Source organism: Hemitrygon akajei, unplaced genomic scaffold, assembly GCF_048418815.1.
Source record: "Hemitrygon akajei unplaced genomic scaffold, sHemAka1.3 Scf000094, whole genome shotgun sequence".
Classification (NCBI taxonomy): Eukaryota; Metazoa; Chordata; class Chondrichthyes; order Myliobatiformes; family Dasyatidae; genus Hemitrygon; species Hemitrygon akajei.
Genome location: NW_027331980.1, coordinates 258,830 through 278,296, shown reverse-complemented (window position 1 = coordinate 278,296; position 19,467 = coordinate 258,830). Strand labels below are relative to the sequence as shown.

The window sequence follows — 19,467 nt, the reverse complement described above, 5'->3', positions numbered from 1 at the left end:
TGTGTAGCGAGGGGGAGGGGTGGTGGGGTGTCCTTGTGCCAAACTGAACGCAATCTATAATCTGTAATCTGTAATCTCCTCTGTAGTCTGTTTCAACTCGAGGACTTAGCACTCTACAAAAACCTCTTCTCCATAACTCTGCAGGAGATGGCGATATTGTGCAACGCAGAGAGTCCTTCAGTCTGTTCCTGACTCCCGACGTTTGTGATGGGACAGGGTGGAAGGAGCATCACTCTGTGTCTGATATTATAATTAATTTTAACTGTCTGCGAGTGCCAGGAGTACACGCGAGGACGGGACCAGTTAGCTGGAGATGGCTGGAGATGAGATCCCCGGTACCTAGACTCTGCAGGTCCGACCTCCCTCAGCCGGGAGCTAAGACGTTACTGCGTCATTGTGAGGAACTCCGACCCACTGTTCCAGTATACGGAGTGCGGGGGGGGGGGGGGTGGTAGAAGAAACCTCAAAAAAAAACTCAAGCCAGACACCAAGACAGGAAGTTACAGCGCTTTATTGATTCCGAATAATCAATGACGAATGTAAACTAAACGATGTGTGAGCTGCTAAATTGTGGAAATAGATAACCTGATACTGACTGACTCACAGTCAAACACAATTACCTGACCAGCGACAACGAGTGACCGATTGACTAATCAGTCCCGTTTCTCATCGGGACTCTACATCGGGGAACCGGTGATTACAAATTCACACTTCAGGACCGCGTCCGAGATCGCTGCATATCCAGGATCACTGCCGGACTAGTTGTCAATTTAACATTTTTATATCGGACAGTCTGTCGAGGCTACCGTTCCGAGCCCAAAGACAACAGAAGGATTCTCTCCCCGGACAATCCTGCCCCGGAACTCTGGAGTCGACACCTGGGCTCCAGCCGTCTGTGTAATTCTTCGGAGTCTCATTTGGGGGAGCTCTCCAACCCGGATCAGCGTCGGAAGTAGCGCCTCCAGACTCAAGGCGGAATTACAACACCGCAGAAAAGTTCTGATGTTAGAAAGCGCTCGGCTGGAACCAGAAATTAAACCCGGAGCGCGGCAGTTAAAGGGGATGGTCAGGGATCGGCCAAAATATCCCTATCCCGCAGGCAAAGATGTTCACACATTCAGTTGGTCAGGAGTACTGTCAGTCCGGGACTGCGTTCCTGCAGAGATCTCAGTTTCCTCTTCCCGTTCACACTGAAATTATTCCCCGGCAGCCTGAAACAAATTGAAGAATAAAGATGTAATAAACAGGTTACACAACAGTGTCAGTAAGAGGGGACTGGGGGTAATGTTGCAAGAACACACACACAGACAAATAGCACCAGAAAACCCGCGGATCCTCTGACATTTCATCACATTGAATAATAACACAAACACTCACGCCATGAGCTCCAGATTCGGGAGGGTGCGTATGAGGCGGCGGAGAGCCGGGACAGATCGGTCTGTGAGAGAGTTTACTCCCAAATTTATCTGCGTTAGTGGTAGGTTTGAACTGAGAGCGGAGACGAGATTCTTGGCTCCAGAATCTGTGAGACCGATCTCGATCAGCCTGGTGATGAGAGAGAGTGAGGGTGAAGGACTCAGAGAGACAGGAGACGGTTAAAATTCCCATTGTATATCAGTAACACAATTAGTAATCACATTAGTGTTCAGTCTCACACAATTTCCCGCAGTCTGCTACTTACACTAGTTTCTGTATTTTACACTCCGGGTTCCTCAGAGCCGCAGACACCAGTTTCACTTCTGATTCTCTCAGGATAATACCCGAAATACTAAACACAAACAGACAAATAGATGAACAAAGTGATTGAAACCTTCGTTCTGAGGGAATTTCTCTCACTCGGATATTGCAGGAAACATTTCACCCTTCAGTAAATCACTGATTGGCATTCCCATCACTGTCAATGTCCATCACTGCTCAGCTCCAGGGAACGTCGGGGTGACCCTGTAAACTCCACATGTTCTGTCTCATGCCCTGATGGTTTGAAAAGTGTTCCTGACGTGAGGGTCGGAATGGGCAGGGTTGAAGGGTGGGAGAAAGTCCTACAGTGAGAAAGATATGTGAATGTCAACATGGGAGATGGCGGAAGAGATCCCACCTGAGGAAAGAGGATGGGAAGACAGAACCAATCGGAGGAAGGAGGATGGGGAACAAACATCCCCAAGGGAGGAAGATGAATGAGGATGAAGAGATTCCACAGGAGGATACGGATGGGAAAAGAGAATCCACAAGGCGAGAGGGTGCAGAAATAGATTGCACAGGAGAGGTTGGCCAGAATGAGGCCTACAATCAGTCGAGGAGAGGTCCCCATGGGTCTGGGTATCTGGTAGTGAGCAAATTCGCTCATATGGAGTGATGGTGATAGTCACACACGGAGAAAGAAAGGTGCGGATAATCTCACAATGGTACTTCTTTCCTTCTTACAGAGACAGTCTACTGTCGGTCTTTTGTCCGTCACTGGGAAGGGGGTGTGAAGCTGACCCACCTGTTTCAGTCGGTGTCGGTCTGGGTGTCAGTAACAGTGAGAAGGAACATTGTCAATGGACGTGTCACAGGCAGCGAGAAACGCAGTCATTCCTCTGATATACTACCATTAAGCCAATCGCCTTGCTCATTGATCTGATTAAGTTTCCAACATCCCTTCACAAGGAACAACAGAACCCTCACGTCTTTGGAGATTTACTGACATTTCAACTGGTCACTTTGTCATAATTCTTCATAATATGATTTACTACAGTTTTACCCAAATTCCTTTACATTGAAACAACAGATTTTAACAGATTCACAGTTCAGAGTGAGAGATAAACCAATTTACCTCAAGTGCTGGCATTTGTGCAGCCCGTGTCCCAGCCGCTGGATTACTTCATTTTGCATGTCGCAGTACCAAAGATCGAGCCGTTTTATTGTATCACAGAGTCCGATGACATGAGACAGGACCGCGCAGTCAAACGGATTCAATGGTATTTCACAGAATGAAAGTTGCCCCACAGATGCCAGTGCGGCCTCAGCCAGCCCACGATTCCGAGCTTCAAACAGGTAATGCAATGTGTTCAGAAGGCTCCTTTTAGCATTTTCACTCTGTGCATTACCGCCCTGGCGTTCAACCTCCTCCTTCACCCAGTCAATCACCCGGCAGGTCGTTTCATGAGGAAATGGACCCAGAATCTCCTCCAGGCCCCGAGCTGTCATTGGAGAGGAGAGACCCGCAACAAAACGAAGAAATACTTCAAACCGCCCATCATTCCTCCTGTGGGTTTCAGTGAGGAATTTCAGGATATCCCCGGGATATGGATTCAGGAACTGTGCGACTGCAGCTACAAACTCTTGGATGGTGAGGTGTGGGAATGTGTACACCACACATCGTGCAGAATCTTCTCTCTCCAAAAGCTCCATCAGGAACCCGGAAAGGAACTGGGAAGGCTGCAGACCGTAGTTGATCAAATCTCCATCGGTAAACACAATCTTCCTCTCGGACACTCCTCTGAAGGCCATCTGACCAACCCTGAGTAACACATCACGGGGGTTCTCAATCTCACGGCCGTGGTTTTTCAGGATGTTGTAAATGTAGTAGGAGTACAGTTGGGTGATGGTCTTGGGAACTCGCTGCGGATCCCTGTCTCTTTGAGTAAAGAACGTACCCAGTGTCAGAGCGAGGATCCAGCAGTAGGAAGGGTTGTAGCTCATGGTATACAGGATCTCGTTCTCCTTCACGTGTTTGAAAACAGCTGCCGCCACCGTCTGATCTTCAAAGTGCCTGATGAAATATTTTTTCCGTTCCTCAGGAACAAATCCCATTATCTCAGCCCGGACACTGATTTTCGCCTTTTCTAGTAAATGTAAAGAAGATGGGCGGGTGGTCACCAGCACTGAACACCCTGGGAGCAGCTTGCGTTGGATTAAACTGTACACAATGTCAGACACCTTGCACTTGAAATCCGGATCTGTGCATGTGGACCGAGGTTCTGTCTCTCTTCGACTGTCAGTAAAATCGATTTGATCGTTGAATTCATCCAAACCATCGAATATAAACAGTAATCCCTTTGGGTTTTCCCAGACCTCTCTCAAGATATTCCCAAAGTAAGGATATTGATCCAGAATCAGTTCCTTTAAATTTATTTGACAATTAATGAAGTTTAAGTTCCGGAATTTGAAGCTGAAGACAAACTGGAATTGTTGGTATATTTCCCCCATAGCCCAGTCATAAACAATCTTTTGCACCATTGTTGTTTTTCCAATCCCAGGGACGCCAGCTACTTCTGCTGAGCACCCAGATTTGTATTTACTCCGGGAAAAACTGCTATGGAATAATTGATCAGTCCGGATTTTTTCCAAATCTCCGCGGAGCTGTATTTCTCTCCACTCCTCGTGGTCTCTGCCTCTTGCCAGCAGCTCATGTTCCACCAGTGTCCGATCTCGAATCGTAGAAGTGACCGTGAGCTCAGCGTATCGATCAACCAGCTGGAAAACCTTCGCCTTCTCCGTCATAAGGATCGTGTTCACTCTCAATGTTTCAGTTTGTGCCCGCAGAGTCTCCTTATGTTTCTGTTGAACATCTTACATGGTAACAGACACATAGTCAACATGTTAAATGGCTCAACTGACAAAGAACTTTATAACTGCATTTCAACATTGAGTGTTTGAGATTACATGAATTAATTTAATGCTTCCATGAATATTATGACATGAAGTAAAGTTCTGCTCACAGACACCAGACCCGACAGAGGTGGATAACCCAACAATTGAATTGAATTGAAATGAATTGAATTGAATTGAATTGAATTGAATTTCTGTTTACCGTTTTTTAGAAACTACAACTGCAATGCAGTTTTAAAAAAAATGAAACAACGTTCCGCCAGAATGATATCACAAAACAGACTACATCAGAAAATCCACATAACGTTTGGCAATCCCTAAATCCAGAGTCTGGAGAGGATGCTGCGTATTAATATCGCGCTACCATCTTAGTGCGTTCTGATGTGGATCAGGAGATTATTGTATGCCAATGCTTCATCAGATGTAGAAATTTCACTTGTTGGGTGGACCTTGTATATAATAAGAACTTCTAATAACTAAGAGTGAGGGACAGTATTAAATGATCTTTCTTAGTTAATCTTATAATATAACAGGTTTCTGCTTTTCATCTGCGTTTGAATACAATTGCATAATTAAATCAGTTTTTCTTAAATTCTTTTCATACCCTAAAAGGATTCTTTCTTTTCTTCTGTAAGTATAGTGTTATCAGCTAAGTGAGTGCCCATTAGTTACGAGCTGCACGAAGTTACAATTTTATATATCAAATTGTTTTATGGCAATGAAGAACCAATAATAACATAGCAGGTGACCATTCCTTGTATTTATCATTGCAGAATTAAAGCTGTCCTAGGGGCTAGTGGTACATTATTTCCAGTCTTCTGTATCTTCTTCCCTAGGGGAGTATGAGAAGGGAGAATGCCTGAGGTGGTTTAGGGTACAGCAGCACGGCTTTGTGCGGGGGGATTAGCGTCCTGCTACCTTGATGGAATTCTTACAAGAGGTGGCAAAGGTGATAGATGAAGTCACACAGTGGGTATTGTCTATTTGGATATTAGTAGAGTGTTTGACAATGTTCCACATGGGAGGCTCATACAGCAAATCAAAATGCTTGCGAACGGTGGTGAATTGCCTTTGTTAATTCATAATTGTCTTCCCCGTAGCAAACAGATGGTAATGAGACTTAACCTGGCTGGAGTTCATTGTCCAATGATTTTCCGCCGGGAACAACATCTATACACATATTTGTATTTATAAATTACCTGAAATAAGATGTTGCTGGAAGGATCAATAACTTTGCAGATGATACTAAGATTGGAGGTATTGGGGATAGAGCAGGTGTTAGCAAAGGAAACAGTAGGAAATAGCTTACTTGTAGACATGGGAATAGAAAGGAAATCTGGTGCTTTAACCGGTCAAAAGTAATGTGTTGCAAGTTCAAAAGTAAACAGTCAGTGCACTGTTAATGTTAAGTCCATTAATGGTGTTAACGAGCAGAGAGATCTTGGGTTCCAACCTCATAGATCATAAACCTCATAAACCTCATAACCTCATAACCTCAAACTCATAAACGGATTCAAGGGCTGGTATGGAGGGTATATTTAAAGCACAGAAAGATTCAAGTTGTATAGAGGCCATGTCACTTGCTTGTCTTTATTAGTTCAGAATCTGTGTTCAAGAGTTATGTTACCGGTTTACAAAACTCAACGTAGGCTGAGAGTTCACCCTCCAAAGTGATGTCTTCCAGGCCAATTTTGCCGATTAGTCTTTACAAGTACTTAGACAGGTTTGGAGAATGGGGAAAGCAGTGCTTCATGGAATACAGAGTAGGAAAGTGTATGGTCGTGTACTTTGCTATTAGGCTAATGGAGTAGACCATTTACTAAACGGGGACCACACACAGAAATCAGAGGTCAAAATTGACTTATGAGCTTTCGGGAGGGATTTCTAAATAATAATTTGCAGATCGAGTTGTCGGTAAGGAAGGCATATGCAATTTTAGCATTTTGTTTCGTGAGGGCAATAATCTAACTACAAGGGTGTAACTCTTACTCATAAGGCATTGTTTTGGACCCTATTGCCAAATACGGATATACTGGCATTGGACAGGAGGCGCACTAGAATGATATCGGGAATAAAAGTGTAAACACATGAGAAGCGTTTTATTGTTAGAGTTTAGAAGAATAACGGGGTATCTCATTGAAGCGTATCGAAAATTGAAAGGCCTAGATAGGGTGGATGTGGAGAAGATGGTTCCTATCGTAGAGGAGTCTAGGATCAGCAGACACAGCCTCAGATTAGAAGTACGTCCCTTTTGAACTGATGTTGGTAGAAATTTCTTTCCCCGGCGGGTGATGGATCTGTGAAAATATTGCCATAGACGGCTGAAGTAGAGAAGTAATTGGGTATATTTAAATCACAGGTTGATAGGACCCTGATTAATAGGGGTGTCAAAGTTTACTGGGAGAAGGCAGGACAATGGGGCTGAAAGGAATTGTGGAGCAAATTCGATGAACTGAATGACCTATTTCTGCTCCTTGGTATTCTGGTCTTAGACAGCATTTGGAGTATTGTAGTCAATGCACATCTACCAACTCTTGGAAGAATTGGGAGGGTGCAGAATGGGTTCACCAAAATGCCGCCTGGATTCGAGAGCATGTACTTCAAGGACAGGTTTGATAAAATGGTTTGTTTTCTCTTGGAGGTAGAGGAGAGGTCAAACAATAGTGTGCAAGTTTCAGAGAGGCAAAGGTAGCGTAGACATTCTGTATTTTGTATTGTTTTTCCGCTGGACCAAATTGTCTAATAGCAGAGGGCATTTGGTTGTGAGATGGGGTACTTTTACATAACATGTGGGTAGATTTTCAGAGGGATGGATGCCTACAATGTACTGCCTTGGTCGTGTCGAAGGCGACTGTTATTGATGTCCCCAAGATATATATGAATGTGGAATGTGCAGGATATGGTCAATAATAAGAGAGGATACCAATTTGTTTTTTTTTCTCTCTATCCCACACATAAGAATAAGGAAAGAACGGAGAGGATGGGCATCGGACAACTTGAAAAATGATAACGCATTTGTATTAATGGGTGAAAAGGAAATGGCGGACATACTCTGAGGAAGTATGTCACAAGGCCCTACCCCCTCCTCTATCTCTATTACTGGGCTTCGGCCCTCTCTTCCCCCCACCCCCCATTCCTGATGAAGGGTCCCGCCCCGAAACGTTGGCTACTCTTTTCTCTCGGATGCTGCCTGACCTGTTGAGTTCCTCCAGCGTTGTGTACGTATTCTTCGATCCACAGCATCTGCAGTTGTATTTTTGTGTTTTATACTCTGTGGAAGACACCAGCTGTATGGCCAACATGTCAAGTGTATCAGAGGGCAGAAATGAGTGTAGTGCTCTTAGGAAGAATAAGGTGCTTTTGAAGCTGAAAGGTCTGAAGATAGAAAAGGCACCTGGGCAGGAAGCTGCAGTGTAGCAGGAACCTGCTTGGGGCGCGTGGAAATTCCCAGAGTGTTCGGACCAGGAGTGAAGGGTTCATCACAACCAACAACTGTATTAATAGAAAAAATGCATTGTAGAATATTCAAGCTGCAACAAGAAATTCTCTGAATTGTTACTTTAATCCATAAATTGGCGAATAATTTACAGTGAAATTTGATTCCCAAATTTTGCAAAGTCACAGTCAAACATTTGAGATGTGATTTCAATGTGCATTTCATCACTCACCTATCAATTGAGTCGGTAACTCAGTTAACCCTTGGCCGATGTTCATGTATTCCTGTGGATCGGGACCTAAAAATAAGGTAATGGAAACAGAGCTAATATAGTTAAAACTGTTCATGTCAATGTGCCTTTGTGCTCAGAGCGTGGGTTTAACATACCGAGTTCCTGTATTTCTCTCAGTATCTTGTCCAACTTCGGTAACTCAGTCCTCCATGTCAGAAAGGATTCCCACATCGCCCTCCGGGCCCCGGAGCCTTTGCCCATCACCAAACTGAGGAAGAGTGTGGAACTCTCAGTCCGTTTTCCCCTCTCTGTCAGTTCTGTGACTTTCTATAAAAGGGAAACAATGAATTTATTGTGGAGCAGACAGACAGACATGGAGAATGTGCAGGAAAATATCCGTTCATGTTCCCAGTAGCTTCAGAACAGATGCAGTCACTGGGCTGCTGCCTCATCCTCCCTGGGTTCAGTCATTAACAGAGAAACAGTAACTGAAGGAAATTCTCAATCAATAGTGTGTAAGAATAAGGATTTACTGACACTCTGCAGTAAATTCAAAGTGATTATTTTCTTCGATCCGTCAATGGGCAACAGTATATCAAAATGATGTGACAACAAGAACGGAAGAGAGGGTGAGAGAAAGAGCAAAAAAATGGATGGCGGGCATTGCTGAATCGTGGCTGAAAGAAGGTCTTAATTGGGTGCTTACGTCCAAGGAAAAATATTGAATCGAAAGAATAGGCAGGTAGGTGAAAGTGTTGGGTTGACACTGCTGTCATGAAAAGTCCTTAGAAAGAGGTGATATCAGATTGGGCGATGGTAATGTTAAGAAACTACATAGGTAAAATGACCCTGATGGAATTATATACAGGCCTCTTAACCGTAGCTAGGATATGGGCTACACATTATAATGTGAGAGAGAAGAGGCATGTAGAAAAGATCAATGTTAAACTAGACATGTGGAATTTCAATATGCAGCTGGCTTTGGAAAATCAGGTTGGTGCTGAATCCCAAGTGAGACAATTTGAAAAATGCCTTTGAGATGGCTTTTGAGAGAAGCTTATGGTTGAGCCCACGATAGGAAAGGTGGATCCGGATTCTGTGTTATGTATTGCACCAGATTTAGTAAAGGAGCTTAAGATAAATATACCCTTCAGAAATATTGATCATAAAATAACAAAACTCATCCATCCGTTTGAGAGGGAGAAGTAAAGTTAACTGTATCATAGTGGAATAAAGGAATTACAGGGGCATAAGGGACGATCTGGGCAAAAATAAATCCTGAAATGACACTGGCAGAGCAAGAAGGGCTGGAGTTTCTGGAAACCTTTCAGAAGACGGAGGATAGATAATCCCAAAGATGAAAATTTATTCCAAAGGAAGGTAATCAAACGTGTCTGACGAGGAAGTCAATGCAGCACAAAAGCAAAGGAGAGGGCATAGAATATAGCAAAACATAGAGGAAAGCTGGAGGATTGGAAAGCTTTTACGAACCAACAGAAGGAAACTAAAAAGCCGTAATTAGAGAAAATACGAAGGTAGGCTGGCGAATGATATAAACCAGTTTAGCAAAATGTTCGTCTGATATATATGCTGTTTTGGAGAAAAATATTGATTTTTGAGTTCATGAAATATCAGCTTTGTGCGTGACAGTTTATTTCCAGCTAATCTTAAAGTCCTCCCCCCCCCCCTCCAGGAAGTTAACAGGAAAGTTGATGAATCAAAGAAATCCGGTGTTGTCTCTATGGACTTTAGCACGGCATTTGACAAACTACCGCATAGAAGGGTGGTCAAGAAGGTTCATTTGCTCAGGATCCAAGGTAAAGTGGTAAACTGGATTAGACATTGGCTTTTTGGAAGAAGACAGAGAGTGGTTATAGACTGGTGCGTCTCTGACTGTCAGCTTGTAACTCGTTCAGTGCTACAGGGATCAGTGTTGGGTTTGCTGTTGTTTGTCATCAATATCAACGATCTGGATGAAAATGTAGTTAAATGGATCAGAAACCTTGCGGATGACACCAAGAGTGAGGACGTGTAGCGGAGAGTGAGGAAGACTACCACCGCATGCAGTGATAACTAAACGAGCTGAGAAATAGGCTGAAAATGGCCGATGAAATTTAATGCAGACAAGTGCGACGTGTTTGGAAGGACCAAGCAGGGCCGATCTTCTACAGTGACCGCTAGGGCACTGAGGAGTGTGGTAGAATAAAGTGATCTGGAAATACAGGTCGATAATTCATTAAAAGTGGTAGCAAAAGTAGATTTTTTGGAAAGAAAATATTTGGCACATTAGCCTTCATAAATGAAAATATTGAGTACAGGAGATGAACGTGTATAAGAAGTTAGTGAGGCCTAATCTCAGGTACTGTGCGCAGGTCCGATCACCTTCTTTGAGACAGATCTAAAGACGGTTGAATGAGTACAGAATAAAATTACAAGGATGTTGCTGGGACTGGAGGGCAAGATTTATAAGAAAAGAATGAACTGGTTAGAGCTCTATGCCTTAGAACGCAGAAGATTGTGGAGAGATTTGATAGTGCTACAAAGAATTATGAGGGGTATAGACCTGGTAAATGCAAGCAGACATTTTGTACCAAAGTAAAGAAGTACCACAAAAAGTGGTCTTCAGTAAAACATGAAAGGTGCAAAGTTCGAGGGGTACATGAGTAGAAACCTCTTCACACAGAGGGTGCCGAGAGCATGGGACGAGCTAGCAGCGCAAGTTGTACAAGCGGGTAAGAGAAGTCTGGATAGATAGATGAATGGTATAGCACGGTGCAGGCCAATGGCTTATAGGCAACTTAAGTAGTTCGAAATGGAATAGATGGGCCAAAGGGCCTGTTTCTGTGCTACAGTTTACATGACAAGTCAGCTATGCATTGTCCGGGAACTTGGATGGAGACCAGGGCAACTGTGGTTAGTAGGTTTCCCTCTCTGAAGTACTGCAGTGAAGCCAGTTGGACCAATTTACAATCTGATAGTTTAATACTCATCCTGGATTAATGACCTCAGGTAAATTGGACCGACTGTCCTGATAAAATGCAAAATTAATTTTAGACTGAATGTCTGCTCAACAGGCCTCTGCTCTTATATCACACTGATAAATACAGAAGGTGTGAGAGGACAAGGTGACTCTGAACCTGAAGTTTCCTGTGCTCCCCGTCTTAACAGCTGAGACAAGACCTGCTGAAGACCAGTCAGATACCAAAGGCTCCATTGCCATGAAGAAGTCCTAAAGTGTGTAGGCGATTGATATTAACACGTAGAAAAGCTGGATGAACTCAGCAGGTCAGGCAGCATCCGTTGAAATGAGCAGTCAACGTTTCGGGCCCAGACCCTTCGTCAGGACTGAAGGAGGAGGGGGCAGGGGCCCTATAAGGAAGGTGTGGGGAGGGTGGAAGGTGCCCGGTGAAAAACCAATCAGAAGAAAGATCAAGAGTTTGGGCGGAGCAGGGAGGGAATAGGCAGGAGAGGTGAAGAAGGAATGTAAGGGGTAAGCACTATGGGTAGCAGAAGAAGGCAGAATCATGAGAGAGGTGATAGGCAACCAGAAGAGGAGGCAGAGTGAAAGTGGGATGGTGGAACGGAGAGTGAGGGAATTACTGGAAGTTGGAGAATTCGATGTTCATTCCAAGGGGCTAGAGACTACCCAGACGGAAGATGAGGTGTTGCTTCTCCAACAAGAGGTTGGTCTCATCATGGCAGTAGAGGAGTCCATGCATGCACATATCCGAATGGGAATGTGAAGCAGAATTGAAGAAGGTGGCAACCGGAAGATCCTGTCTGTTGTGGAGGACGGAGCGGAGGTGCTCGACGAAGTGGTCCCCCAATCTGCGTCGGGTCTCACTGATGTAGAGGATGCCGCACCGGGAGCACCGGATACAATAGATGACACCAACAGACTCACAAGTGAAGTATTGCCTCACCTGGAAGGACTGTTTGTGGCCCTGAATGGTGGTAAGGGGGGAGGTGCGGGGACAGGTGTAGTATTTGCGCTTTCAGTGATAAGTGCCCGGTGGGACGTGTGGACCAGGCAGTCGCGGAAGGAACGATCCCTGCAGAGAGGAGCAGAGAGGGAAAGGTGTGCTTAGTGGTGGGGTCCTGTTGAAGGTGGCGGAAGTTGCGGAGGATAATGAGCTGGGTCCGGAGGCTGGTGGGGTGACAGGTAAAGACAAGGGGAACTCGGTCCCTGTTGTGGTGACGGGAGGATGAGGTGAGAGCCGAAGTGCGGGAAATGGAGGAATTTAATATTGATCACTATTCCCTCCGATACCAGCAGTTCAGTAACAATACACTAAATACACTCACTTCATTTTCTTCTCTACTGAAATGTCCCTCCTTTGTCAACATCCAACCGAGTCTTTCAACCTTTTCTTCAATCGCTTGTTTAAGTCTGTCTCTGTAGAACTTTGTCAGTTGGTACAGTCGATACTCCTCCCCCTGTGCCAGGAGGTCAGAAATGGTAAAATCTGGCTCTGTGAATATAGAAAGGGAATATAGACAGAACTCAAATATCCCTCGTCTCCACCCCTCTCAGCCAGCTCAAAAAATCATGTCTTGAACCTTAGTGTTCACCTGCCTTCAGCCACTAAAATGGAATTAATCCCAATCTCCAACACTGTCTTTAACACCGACCCAATAATGTGCTGGACATTACGTAGCCAGAAGAACCAGACTTTCTAGAAAGCTGTCTCTCCCACCATCCCACCCACTTACCTATTGAAGTTCAAGATGAGCAATAAATGTTGGGAATGTCAATGATAGTTGCTTCCCAGAGATACTCTCCCTATTCTGGCTAATACATTCCCGTTAATGCGCATCCTGGAAATACTCTGTTATCTGGACAGCTGCATTTCCTCCAATACATATCCTGGAATTTCTGCGTGCAATGCAGGCGAGACTGAGATTTGGCGTGGGAACGTGCTGGTGAGTGTGAACTGTCCTTCCTGTCAGGTGACCATCCCAGTCCCCCTGTGACTGGACACATTCACTCTCAGAAGAAGAGCAGGATAGACACAGTAATACAGATGACCGGATTCACAGTAGTTGAAAACACGGATGACCAGGGTGTCCGGTGATACTGGACAATATCACAGCAATTATCTTCCACTAACAAAAATCTCCCTGGGTCACTTACTGTCCAGTTGTCTATGTCACACACAGACCAGCCACGGGATTACACATGGACAGATCCGCTGGATCACACATTCTCCAATCGCTTTGTCACACAATGTCCAGTCCCCTTGAATACACACTGACCACTCCCTTGACACGGACATCATCCGATCATCTGGGTCGCAGACTGACCATTACCTTGAGATTTATGATGTCCGGTTCCCTGGTTCCCATCCTATCCCGCGCTGATGATAGCTATGCAACAACTATCCAAGTCAATGGCAAAGTCTCGCTTAGAGAGCTTTGCAGTAGTTGCAGTTGCTAATCTATAGGATGTACGTGATTAAGCTTTGACCAGTATCGGACTGGACGGGGTGTTGGGTTTTGTGTTATACGGATCGGCTGGGACAGTTTGCCATGGAGCATGGGAGCTTGAATGGTGAGCTTATACAGGCACATAACATAAGCAGGGGTGCAGATAGAGTAGATGGTCATAGTCTTTTTCCCAGGATAGGGGAGCCTAAGACTTGAGTGCAGAGATTTAAAAGGGACCGAAGGGACATTCCTTCACGTGTCGGCTGGTGGGCATAAAGTACGTGCAGCCACAGGAGGCTGCAAACACAAATAAAATTGCGAAGTTGAGAACATGAAAAACGGGAGAAAAAGTCTAAAAGGGAAAATTGGGAAAAGCTGCAGGAAAATGGGCAAGTTCATACATTTTGATCAGTATGAAACAGATGGGCCGAAGGGCCGGTTTCCACACTGTAATATTTTTCAATCCACCTGGAATCACAGAGTTTGGTACAATCACAATGCCGACAGGTGGCATAGTCATTGGTTATACTGGGTTTCCACTTCAGAGGTCCAGGGAAATTAAATTCAGGTAGCAGATCATCTGATATTTGTCCACAGCTCAGATATTCATTGGGGTATTAAAACACTGAAGCAGAACACATATTTATCTAAAAAAAATTCTGTCTCCTGATCCTCGGCCATTCCCAACACTAGCGATGTTTTTGGCTCGGCTACAGAAAACAGATTTCTGAAACTCCCCTCATTTTCTTTGCACTGCAGCCAAGAAAAAACAGAGGAAACTTGATACCTCTTCCAAAACCTGAAATACAATGTTACGACACAATCTCTGAAACCCTGGAAAGATTCCCATCATCTGGCGTTGAGTTTTATAAATGGAAGTTGCAGAAGTTTTACACATCAGGACCTATCTAGAGGTGAAACAGACACTGACTCTATATATTTGCATTGCCCACAAGACCACTGTCACATTCCTGTCCGGGTTTCACTTACAACCACCTGATTCAGAGTCTCCTGCTCCTTTCAATCAGCTGAAGCTTTGCATGGTGAGCAAAGTGATTCGACCATTACCCGTGTCAGGTCCCTGCACTGAAACTTTTAGATAGATCAATTACTCAAAGCTGCTTTACCAGTGAGATCAACGACCATGCTGAGAAGCATAGAAACTTTGCTTGATGAAACTTTTCTGTGCCCTGTTAACATCTGTGTAAGTTTCTTCATCTGAACTATAGTGCAGCAACAGGACAGAAGTTTAATTATAAAGCTCCCAGTGATCATACCTGTAGCCATTCTGATTGTGACTGACGATTGTTGATTATCGTCTTCTTCTTTACACTTTGGCCTCAGTTCAGGAAAGCTCCACCCGCTGGTGATGCTCTGAATTACACACAACAAGAGAGTACAATTACTTTGCAAATATGACAGTATCGTCATCCTCTGTATCAGATCAGCAGTTGGCTTAGGTACTAAACATTCACCATTAACTTGAACTTCCACACAATGTCTGTCTGCCTGCTCATTCCACTGATAAATAAACAGAAAAAATAGAGCACAGGTACAGACCCTTCAGTTCAACGAGACAATGTTGTCCACAGTGCCCACCGAGACGGTTCAATTTGCTGAAATGGGCCCATTTCCTCCTGGCCTCTTCACTCCATCTGTACAACTCATCTTTTTTCTAGGATTATTCAATCGTGCCTGCCTCATCCGCTTCCTCTGGCAGTTCTATCCACATCACCACCAGCCTCTGCATGAAACTGTTGCTGCTCGTGTTGGTTTTGGAATCTATTTACCACTCCTCTGCCCATTCATATCCTCTATAAGCAACGATAACCTTCACTGTGAGCACTATCTACTAATTCTGTGTCTTCCGCAAACTTACTTGTCAAGCCTTGTGCATTCGTATTTAAATCATTGTTTTAAATTACAATGTGTGTCAATGACTTGAACTGTGGGATTAATGTATGTGTGACTAAATTTGCCGAAGATACAAAGATAGGTGGAGGAGCGGGTAGTGTTCAGGAAACAGAGAGACTGCAGCGAGACTTAGATAACAGGGAAATGGGTAAAGAAGTGGCAAATGAAATACAATGTTGGGAAGTGTATGGAAGAAATAAATGGGCAGACTTATTACTTAGATGAGGATAGAATTCAAAATGCAGAGATGCAAAGGGACTTGTGAGTCCTTGTGCAGGCTAACCTGCAGGTTGAGTTGGTGGTGAAGAAGGCCAATCCAATTTCGACATGCTTTTCTGGAGGTCCAGCATAGAAGAGCAGGGATGTGATGCTGAGGCTCTATAGAGCACTCGGGAGAGCACAGTTAGAGTATTCTGTGCAGTTCTGGGCTCCTTATTTTTAAAAAAAGATATACTGATATTGGAGAGGGTTACCGTAGGAAGAAAGTCTGACAGCTCTTGGGCTGTATTCCCTGGAGTTCAGGAGAATGAGTGGGCTCTCAGATAAACATTACGCATGTCAAAAGACCTGAAGGATTAGATACGGCAAAGCTATTTCCTATGTTATTTTACTTTACGAGAAGAGGGCACGACTTCAGGATTGAAAGACGTCATTTTAGTACTGAGATGTGGAGAGATCAGAGTCAGAGGGTGGTAAATGTGTGGAATGTGTTACCATGAGCGACTGTGGAAGCCAAGTCATTGGTTGAATTTATGGAAGAGTTAGAACGGTTCTTTATTAGCCAGAGCACCAAAGGGTATTGGGGAAAGACAGGGAAGTGGGGATGACTGGAAGACTGGTTACGTCTATGACTGAATGGCGGAGAGGACTCGAGGGTCCGAATGGGGTACTTCTGGTCTTATAAAATAATGAATATTACAGGTTCCAACATGTAGCTTTGCGGAACACCACAAGTTTCCCGCCTCCATTCAGAGTAGTAACTTTCAACCACTACTCTTTGCTTGCTTCCTTCACAGTAATTTTGAATGCATCTAACTTTCTTTCTCCGGACCGCATGGGACCTTATCTTCCAGACGAAGCTTCCACGTGGCACCTTGTCAAAGGCTATACTGGAGTTCAATGTACAACATCCACTCCCCCACACTCAATGACAATCATCTTCAAAAATGTTATGAAGTCTTGTTGAACACAACTTTCCATGCACAATACCATGGTCACTCCTGATCAGACTCTGTCGATCCAAATGTTGGTACATATTGTGGAATATTATTTCTGGCATCTTTCCTATTTCTCAATTCTCCATTAAAAAAATCAAATTGGCAACCCGTTGTAAGATTATGCTTCTCCAAAGTTTCAAAATTCCTATCCTAAAATATCCGATTCAAGAGTTTGGCCGCCACCGACGTGTTACTACTCCTGTGGCCAGAGGCAACACAAAGGTCACTTTCAATGCCTCTGAAAGCTCCTACACCACTTCCAGTAGTAAAGTGTTGTTCATTGGAATCTTCAACAGCACCACTTTTTTTAACATTGTCGTACTCCTGTGCTAACGTCATAATCACAGTCCATCGCTTTGGTAACTTTGAATGAAAGCATTCATTAAGCACCTCACCTACCACCTCATCTTCCAGGCATGTCTCCATCTTTGCACCTAAGTAGTCCTTCCCTCAATCTATTCATCCTCCTCTTCTTCACCCACGTGTGGAACGCCTTTGACCATTCCTTCATCCCATCTGACAAGTACCTCTCAAGTCCCCTTCGACCTACAAATACCTTCTTAAGCTCCTTCATAGCTAAACTATAATTCTCTAGATCCCTACTTGAATATTGCTTCCGAAACCTGAATGATTTTCTTTTTACTCTTGCTTAAATGTCCTCATCTCTTGCGAGCCACGGTTCGTTTATATAAGTATTCTTTCCCTCTGTGTGGAACAGCATCATTACCTAGTACTAGATATTGTATACATATTCTCCAATTGGCCCATCCACACACTAAGTCAGGACACACAACACATTATACCACATTGACACATTTTAGAATAAGGAGGTGGGATCAACATCAGAAAAGTTGAGGTCAACATTGATAACAACCTTGTTGCTTTTGCACCTTTCCAAACATTGCTAAGTTACCTGCTCCTCAATATCCTAGTGGCTTTGTGGGAGACCTCCCAGAATGATAGCGCACTTCCTGTTCTGACTTTCACGCACACGGAGACTGTCGATGGTCCCTACATGATCTCCCCCATTTCCATCGCCGTGATATCATCTATAATTAGCAATGACAATTTCCCCTTTTCACCTCACTCCATGTGCATTCTGAAACAACTAAACCCTGGAACATCGAACAGCCAGTCCTGCCGTTGTAACAATCAAATCTGTGTAATGGCGATAACATGTACTATCCATGCACTATAACATGTTGGAAGTTACTCTTATTCTTAATATTGTATTGAAGAAAACATATTTCAACCCACCCAACTAACTACGCGTGTCACAACCACGGATTCCGCAGCTCAGCAGATTCGGCAAATAGGAAGCACGTGTCAGCTAATTATGTAATTGTGACAGTATTTAACTCCATTCGTTCCGTCGTAATATTTGTTGAGACTTGACAGTTTTAGTTAACGGCCCTGCTTAGCCTAGTGTTTATTGTTTCATTTTCCCTTTAACTCTATCTGCATTGAAGTTTGCGAAATATCGACCCACTTCAGTGTTTCTCACTCCGAAACCTGGGCCATATCCAAAACCGGTGGTGACTAAACCGTGCCTTTGGTACACAGTAAAATTGGAACATAACTTCATTCCAATATCTATTTCTGCTTAATTACAGGTTCATAGGTTCTGATAATTGATTTAGTCGAAAAGTACTTGATGAGGCCAGGGTATGTAAACGTAAATTATTGACTGGGTTTTGCTTATGAGGACTAAAGGAAATATGGTGCTGGACGTTTGGCTTCATATGGGTGGATTCTTAGAAGAGGCTTGCACAACGAGGGGATTTATATAATTGCAGTTTACAGTAGCCAGAGGAATTAGTGACATGTTGCTGTAGTTCCTGGTAATTCCACATTTCCGCAACCACTACAGCACGAAGCACTTGGGACATCTTATAAAGGGAGGAAATTCTCAATGCATTTTGAGATGATTATGACATAACACAGCCAAGCAAGGAAACGTCTGAACTCAGAAAATGCCAGAATGAGTAAACGCTGTGAGGAAATGGAAGTGACTTTAAAGAGCTGGGATGCTGACAGCACATTAACAGATCTAGAGTAATTACAGCTGGGTCTGATTTAGGCATAACTCGTACTTCTAGCTTATTCAGTCTCACCCCAACAATTTCCCAACTTCCTTGGAACAGAAATGTAATGTCTGAAGGACAAGTGTTAGAGTAAATGAGACTCACCAAACTATCTTCTGACTGAATCAATGGAAACTCCGAGTCCGAAGGGTTCTCTCCGGTTGGTGCTCTCAGTCCCCGGGCTGTTTCATTGTTGCTGTTCCCTCGTCTACAGTTGTGGTTCTCTTCTAGTCGTCGGTTTTTCTTCCAATAGATCTCTCAACGAAAGCCTAACCCTAACCAGAGAGATAATGAAGCATTTTAACAATAAAAACTAGCATAAAAAATTAAACTCATGGAAATTTAAATCCTGAAAGCATATATAATGATCTGAGTGATGAAAGCTGTAACGGTCCCTAAAACTTTACAAAGACTGACATAGGGATACAAAGAAAAAACACACCCAAAAAGCTGAAGGAACACATCAGACCAGGAAACATCTGTATGTCGACTCTACTCTCTTCCAATAGATGCTGCCTGGCCTGCTGAGATCCTGCAGTATTTTGTGTGTGTTCCTTGGATTTCAGG

General features: G+C 43.9%; 1 protein-coding gene across 2 annotated transcripts in view; it reads right to left on the bottom strand.

Moving 5' to 3' along the window:
- Positions 1 to 495: 495 nt before the first annotated feature.
- Positions 496 to 19,467, bottom strand: part of LOC140722946 (NACHT, LRR and PYD domains-containing protein 3-like) — a 44,272-nt gene continuing 25,300 nt past the window's right edge. For both annotated transcript variants that reach the window (XM_073037574.1, XM_073037573.1), the window contains 9 exons: positions 19,006 to 19,175; positions 14,963 to 15,059; positions 12,564 to 12,730; positions 8,414 to 8,585; positions 8,259 to 8,324; positions 2,813 to 4,550; positions 1,682 to 1,768; positions 1,378 to 1,545; positions 496 to 1,211 (listed from right to left, as the gene is read on the bottom strand). In XM_073037574.1, coding sequence (XP_072893675.1) covers positions 1,118 to 1,211; positions 1,378 to 1,545; positions 1,682 to 1,768; positions 2,813 to 4,550; positions 8,259 to 8,324; positions 8,414 to 8,585; positions 12,564 to 12,730; positions 14,963 to 14,972 — 2,502 coding nt within the window. In that variant the 5' untranslated portion in view covers positions 14,973 to 15,059; positions 19,006 to 19,175 and the 3' untranslated portion in view covers positions 496 to 1,117. The remainder of the gene's footprint in view (positions 1,212 to 1,377; positions 1,546 to 1,681; positions 1,769 to 2,812; positions 4,551 to 8,258; positions 8,325 to 8,413; positions 8,586 to 12,563; positions 12,731 to 14,962; positions 15,060 to 19,005; positions 19,176 to 19,467) is intronic.